The 7,361-nt window shown below is 39.8% G+C and overlaps 1 protein-coding gene across 2 annotated transcripts in view; it reads left to right on the plus strand.

The window, feature by feature from the left end:
- kcnh2b (potassium voltage-gated channel, subfamily H (eag-related), member 2b) overlaps positions 1-7,361 on the plus strand; it is a 259,045-nt gene that overhangs the window by 244,537 nt on the left and 7,147 nt on the right. For both annotated transcript variants that reach the window (XM_067434464.1, XM_067434465.1), the window contains exons 8-10: positions 1,046-1,245; positions 5,427-5,679; positions 7,149-7,342. In XM_067434464.1, coding sequence (XP_067290565.1) covers positions 1,046-1,245; positions 5,427-5,679; positions 7,149-7,342 — 647 coding nt within the window. The remainder of the gene's footprint in view (positions 1-1,045; positions 1,246-5,426; positions 5,680-7,148; positions 7,343-7,361) is intronic.

The raw sequence follows: 7,361 nt of genomic DNA on the forward strand, positions 1-7,361 counted from the left end.
TTACTTATCTACACTAATAAAATGTGTTGGTTTAACTTTAAGAAGTAAGTAACCTGGTTGCAGTAAAATTTGAGTTTATTGAAATAAAAAATGTAAGTTGATACAATGAAGGAAATTTGTTTAATAAATAGAAACTCAAAATATTATTGTATCTGAACCACATAAGAAAAAAGTGATAAATCATTTGTCATGTTTCACTGCGTCATCACAAATAAAACACACAATTACCCAATATGCTTACAAAATCTTTTAATAATATTTTAATAAAGGTTGTCGAATCTCAAAAAACATTCATTGGATTAACTCAAAATTTTAATTTCAATAAACTCAAAATTTTAAGGCAACCAGGTCACTTTTTTTTCTAAATAGGTTTTTTCAGTGTAGTAAATGAATCTTGATTTAACAATATTTAGATATTTGGACTGGACAACAAAAGCATTTTTAGAGGAGGTCGAGCTCCTCTAGTGATGAACACACGGACGGTCATTCTGGATATTCTGACAAATATGTGCTCTAGAAAAAGTTTTCACTCAGAAATTGCTTGTAATATTAAAGTTTGAAGTGTGTGCTTGGGTGGGTGCTTCAATATGACCAGTGATGCCGGTAACGCGTTACTCTAATCTGACGGCTTTTTTCCAGTGACGAGTAATCTAACGCGTTACTGTTTCCAGACCAGTAATCAGATTAAAGTCATTTATCCAAGTCACTGTGAGTTACTATTTTATTCATTTTCCTTAGTAAAAATATATTTTTGTTTACTTCTTGTCTCGGGCTTAGTATTTTTTCTCTTAACTTAAAATGTCAGGAGATACATTGTTGACGTTACTGTTAAAAATGCACTTCTGATAAAGTGAGTGTTGGCAAAAACGGTCGTCATTTCTGTGTGGAGGCGGCAGGGGTGTTGTCGGAAACATTTAAAATCAAGTAATCTGTAAAGTAACTAAGTTACTTTTTAAAGGAGTAATCAGTAATTAGATTACTTTTTCAAAGTAACTGTGGCAACACTGATTATGACTCTGTTTTCCCGCTTCCTGTTCCCGCTCAGCGCTCATGTACGCCAGTATCTTCGGGAACGTGTCCGCCATCATCCAGCGTCTGTATTCGGGAACGGCTCGCTATCACACTCAGATGCTGCGGGTGCGAGAGTTCATCCGCTTCCATCAGATTCCCAATCCGCTGCGCCAGAGACTGGAGGAGTATTTCCAGCACGCCTGGTCCTACACCAACGGCATCGACATGAACGCCGTGAGTCCTCCTGCGTCCTTACGCCGACACACACACACACACGTTTGTTACAACTGTTTTTTTCTATCCCCTAACACTGCCCCTATCCCTAAACCTACCCATCACACACGCACACACACACACACACAAACACACACACACAGCCCATCACAGGAAACATTCTGCATTTTTACTTTCTCATAAAAACTCCTCCTGTGTGATTTATAAGCCTTTTGTAAAGTGGGGCCATGGGTAATGTCCTCATATTTCACCCTCTCCTGTAATACCTGTGTCATACCCATGGCATTATACACATTTGTGTCCTCATATGTCACAAAAACATGCCCACACACACACACACACACATGCACACACGTAGTGTTTCCATGTTTTATGGGGACATTCCATAGGCGTAATGGTTTTCATACTGTACAAACCGTATTTTCTATCCCCCTAAACTGCCCCTGCCCCTAAACCTACCCATCACACACACACACACACACACACACACACCATATTCATACAGGCCTGCTCTGCTTTTCCACATGTTCATCTCTCTTTAGGGAAACAGCTCTACAAAGCTCCAGTTCTTCTCTATATCAGAGTCAGTGTTTCTGAACTCCTGAAACGCCTCCATCTTGAGTTTTCTTCCAATATTCCTCATTATAATAATTAATGCACAGAATAAAGGGGCGTGGCCTGGCTAGGTTAGTTAGTCGTGTGTTGAAACTACTGGTTATGGTAAGGGGCGGGACATTTCCCAAACACCAATCACTACACACCCGTCCAGCCGACCAATCAGAGCACAGTGTGCTTTCAGAAGGCGGAGCTTCATTGAGACAGGAACTAAACAGAGTTACTGACAGACTGGGAAGAGAGGAGCCGCAACAATGGAGAATATGAGGAATAATCAACAAATCCTGCTTTAGTAGAGCCAGAAAACACAATCAAGCAAGGCCATAACCATGTCTTGAAACCAACGTTTTTTATTTATTTAAAGAAAGTAATTAAAGGAATAAAAGGAAACAAACACGATATAAGAACAGTAAAATAAGTTCTAATTATAGTCCGAATAGTTGTGAAGTAATCCATTTAAACCCTTTGCAAATAAACCATTAACTCTTGCATGTCAAAAATGTGAAAAACGTTTCTTGTCTCCTCACATTTAGTTATGACATCCTGTGAATGATTGCATATTTTCAATTCAAAATGGCAAAATTACATTAAAAGGGTTGAGTAGTTTGCATCACTGTGTGTTACTGTGAGTCGCTAAACATGTCTGACGTAAAACCCTTGTCAAATATTAAATGTTTAGCTATGTATATCTTACCACACACACACTCTTTCACTGTAAAAACGAAAAGCGTTGCGTTGGGATTCACACTCATCTTCAAATAGATGGATGGATGGATGGATGGATGGATGGATGGATGGATGGATGGATGGATTGGTTATTTGATCTGATTGGCCATCTTTGATGAGCGCTGTTATTAGCCCGCTGAGGCAGACCAGACTAAAAATTTAACTTTTCAAACGGTCTGCCATCCTAAAACAAACCGAGCGGTGCATAATGGAGAGCAGCATTAAGAAGTGTCAAATATTGGGGGACAATTGAGCCATTTCCAATTATTGTGCTTGTCCCCTTCGGTGCCAATGGCGGTTACGGCCCGGCGATCAAGACTGTAAAAGGCCAAAATAAAGTGAGATTACATGAATATGCATCCTGCATAATGAGTTAATATATCAGCTGTCTACGATTCCCAGCCCCAAACGCACTCAAGGAACGATAACGAACGAGTGTCCACCACGGCCCGTGAGCTCTTCTCATTACAGAGCAGTGGAGCGTTCTGATTGGACAGTCAGAGCCGTTATGAATGCTGTGCTGCTGAGTGTAATTCCTCTTTTTTATCGATTTTGTCCATAAAGCTATTAAAACTAAACCATCCAGCTCTGAGAGAAATCACAGCATTAAAAACATTGATTTGGAGACAAAAAGTGCTTGAAAATCAACGAAATAACACGGATTTTGTGTACCTAGCATCTTCTATGAGACTTCAGATTATGAGACTATCCATCCATCCATCCATCCATCCATCCATCCATCCATCCACATTAACATCTATCCATCCATCCATCCATCCATCCATCCACATTAACATCTATCCATCATCCATCCAACAAATCCATACATTCACCCATCCATTTATCCAACTATCCATCATCCAACTATCCATCCATCCATCCATTCACTTATCCATTTATCCAACTATCCATCCATCCATCCATACATCCATCCATACATCCATCCACATTAACATCTATCAAACATCCATCCATCCGTCCATCCATTCACTCATCCATTTATCCAACTATCCATCCGTCCATCCATTCACTCATCCATTTATCCAACTATCCATCCATCCATCCATCCATCCAACTATCCATCCATCCATCCATTCACCCATCCATTTATCCAACTATCCATCCATCCATCTATCCACATTAACATCTATCCATCCATCCATCCATCTATCCACATTAACATCTATCCATCCATCCATTTATTCAACTATCCATCCATCCACCCATCCATTTATCCATCCATCCATCCATCCATCCATCCATCCACATTAACATCTATCCATCATCCATTTATCCAACTATTCATCCATCCATTTATTCAACTATCCATCCATCCACATTAACATCTATCCATCATCCATTTATCCAACTATTCATCCATCCATTTATTCAACTATCCATCCATCCATCCATCCATCCATCCATCCATTTATCCAACTATCCATATAACAGATATATATAGACAATTGTGGGAATACACTTTCCCAAAGCTTTTGTACATTAGTGTTTTATCTTTCAAGCTACAAAAAGGACAAAAACTCCATAAAAGCATTACATAAAACAGCCGAATTTGAGTTTGGTGAGTAAATATTGTTATTAATACTCATTTTAGAGTAAACTGCTCCTTTAAATGTCCTTTTATTCTATTAAAAAAGAAACTACAATTTTCACCGCTGACACCTAGACACGCCTGTAAGTGTTAAAGGTCCCGTTCTTTGCGATTCCATCTTTCAAACTTTAGTTAGTGTGTAATGTTGCTGTTAGAGCATAAATAATACCTGTAAAATTATAAAGCTCAAAGCTCAATGCCAAGCGAGATATTTTATTGAACAGAAGTTCCCTTTCAAAGCCGACAGCGAGCGGCCGGTCTGGACTACACCGCTACACTTCCTGCTGTGATGACGTCACTAGAACCGTTTGTTGACTAAAGCTCCGCCCACAAGAACACGCAAAATAGGGGGCGTGGTCTCGCTGCTCTCCCACGTGGAGAAGAGCGTGCATTCAGCGCTGTCATCGCCCCGTTATGGTAAGAGGCGGGACCTTTCCGGGCAAAGTGCGCTAAGCTGCTGTCCAATCACAACACGGGATGCGCTGGCCCAATCAGAACTCGTTACTTGTTTCTGAAGGAGGGACTTCATAGAACAAGGAAATCATCAGGCCGTTTTTAGGACAGAGGAAACAGCGCTGTACAGATAAGACAAGTGTGTGAAAAATACTGTGTTTTTACACGCGAAACATGAACTCATGTTATATTGCACACTGTAAACATAATCAAAGCTTCAAAAACACGCGAAGAACGGGACCTTTAACTGCAATTTTTCCTAACTAGACGAGGCATGATGGGAGGGTTGGTTGCATTTAACAAAGGTTTAGGAGGACGAGATGTCCCAAAAATACTACATAGTGCACCTTTAATTTTGAGTTATTTTCCCCAAAAACAAGACAAAAACTTTTGCTTGTCTAGTAAATACTTCTTGTTTTAAGATTTTTTGGTAACACTTTAGTATGGGGAACACATATGCACTATTAACTATGACTTTTCCCCCAATAAACTCATAATTGACTGCTTATTAATATTTAGTTAGGTAGTTTTTGTAACATTTAAGTTTAGGTATTGGGTAGAATTAAGGGATGTAGAATAAGGTCATGGAGAATTAGGCATTAATATGTGCTTTATAATATCCTAGTAATATGCATGCTAATAAGCAACTAGATAATAGTTAATAACTGAACCCTAAAATAAAGAGTTAGCTAATTTTTAGATATTTGGACTAGAAAAACAAAACAAAAATACTAGGTAAAAAGAGCATTGTAACAGTGGTTTGTGTATGTCCGTTCAGGTGCTGAAGGGATTCCCGGAGTGTCTGCAGGCCGATATTTGTCTCCATCTGAACCGGACGCTCCTGCAGAACTGTAAAGCGTTTAAAGGCTCCAGTAAAGGCTGTCTGCGGGCGCTGGCCATGAAGTTTAAGACCACACACGCCCCTCCAGGAGACACACTGGTGCATGCCGGAGACGTCCTGACCGCGCTGTACTTCATCTCCCGCGGCTCCATCGAGATCTTGCGTGGAGATGTCGTGGTGGCCATCTTAGGTAGGCGTGTGCTGCAAACAACACTCCTTTTTAAATTGTTAATTAGAATCTCTTGAAGCATCCAAAATACATTTGGGTCCAAAAATAAAAAAAACTACGACTTTATTCAGCATTGGCTTCTCTTCCGGGTTTGTGTTCAATCCTCAAATAAAGATTCAAACGGTTATGAATCAGCGAATTGATTCATAATTGGATAGATGATTCATCGCGTGTCAAACTGCTGAAATCACGAGACATTGGCGATCCGAATCATGAATGATGCTGAATAAAGTCGTAGTTTTTGTTATTTTTGGACCCAAATGTATTTTGGATGCTTCAAGAGACTCTAATTAACCCACTGATGTCTCATATGGACTACTGTGATGATGTTTTTATTCCCTTTCTGGACATGGACAGTATAGTGTGCATACACTTGCATACGCTCTCAGACTAAATATAAAATATCTTAAACTGTGTGTGAAGATGAACGGAGGTCTTACGGGTGTGGAACGACATTAGGGAGAGGAGTTAATGACTGACATTTCATTTTTGGGTGAACTAACCCTTTAAGGAACTAGGATCTGATGCACCTCATTTATCCCATGTTAGCTGTATGTCCCATGTGAATGCAACACTGTTTCAACTGTAGGTTCAGTTCTGTGTTTGTCCTCTAGTGCCATCTACAGGACGTCATCTGTCAAACTGTAAATCTAAATGTAGACTGTTAAAGGAATCATTTGTTTACTCTCCCTCATGACTTTCCTGTATCAGTTTTTCTTCTGTGGAAAACAAAAGCAGATGTTGAGCAGAATGTCACTGCTGTTTGAAAACTAATAGTGACTGTCAGCCAAAGAGGATAAACAACACACCTTAAAATAGTTAATGTCCAAATCTTCTGAAGTCAAACAGCTGGTTTGTGTGAGAATTAGATAGATAGATAGATAGATAGATAGATAGATAGATAGATAGATAGATAGATAGATAGATAGATAGATAGATAGATAGATAGATAGAAAGATAGATAGATAGATAGATAGATAGATAGATAGATAGATGGATGGATGGATGGATGGATGGATGGATGGATGTATGGATAGATAGATAGATAGATAGATAGATAGATAGATAGATAGATAGATAGATAGATAGATAGATAGATAGATAGATAGATAGATGGATGGATGGATGGATGGATGGATGGATGGATGGATGGATGGATGGATGGATGGATATAGATAGATAGATAGATAGATAGATGGATGGATGGATGGATGGATGGATGGATGGATGGATGGAAATCTAGAGATATGGATGGATGGATGGATGGATGGACGGACGGACGGATGTATAGACAGACGGACGGATGGACGGACGGATGGATGGAACAATAGATGGAAAGAGAAAATAAAGAAATTAAAAACTAGATAGAAGAATAAGTGTATTAGTTTGATCAGTCAGAATGGCTGTTTCTGATCTCATGTTGATCACAGGGAAGAACGATATATTCGGCGAGCCCATAAACCTGTACGCTCGGCCTGGGAAGTCCAACGCAGACGTGCGGGCGCTGACCTACTGCGACCTCCACAAGATCCACCGGGAGGACGTGCTGGAGGTGCTCGACATGTACCCCGAGTTCTCCGACTTCTTCTGGAGTAACCTGGAGATCACCTTCAACCTCAGAGACGTGAGTCACGCATCATCGA

Source organism: Pseudorasbora parva, chromosome 24 (assembly GCF_024679245.1).
Source record: "Pseudorasbora parva isolate DD20220531a chromosome 24, ASM2467924v1, whole genome shotgun sequence".
Taxonomy (NCBI): domain Eukaryota; kingdom Metazoa; phylum Chordata; class Actinopteri; order Cypriniformes; family Gobionidae; genus Pseudorasbora; species Pseudorasbora parva.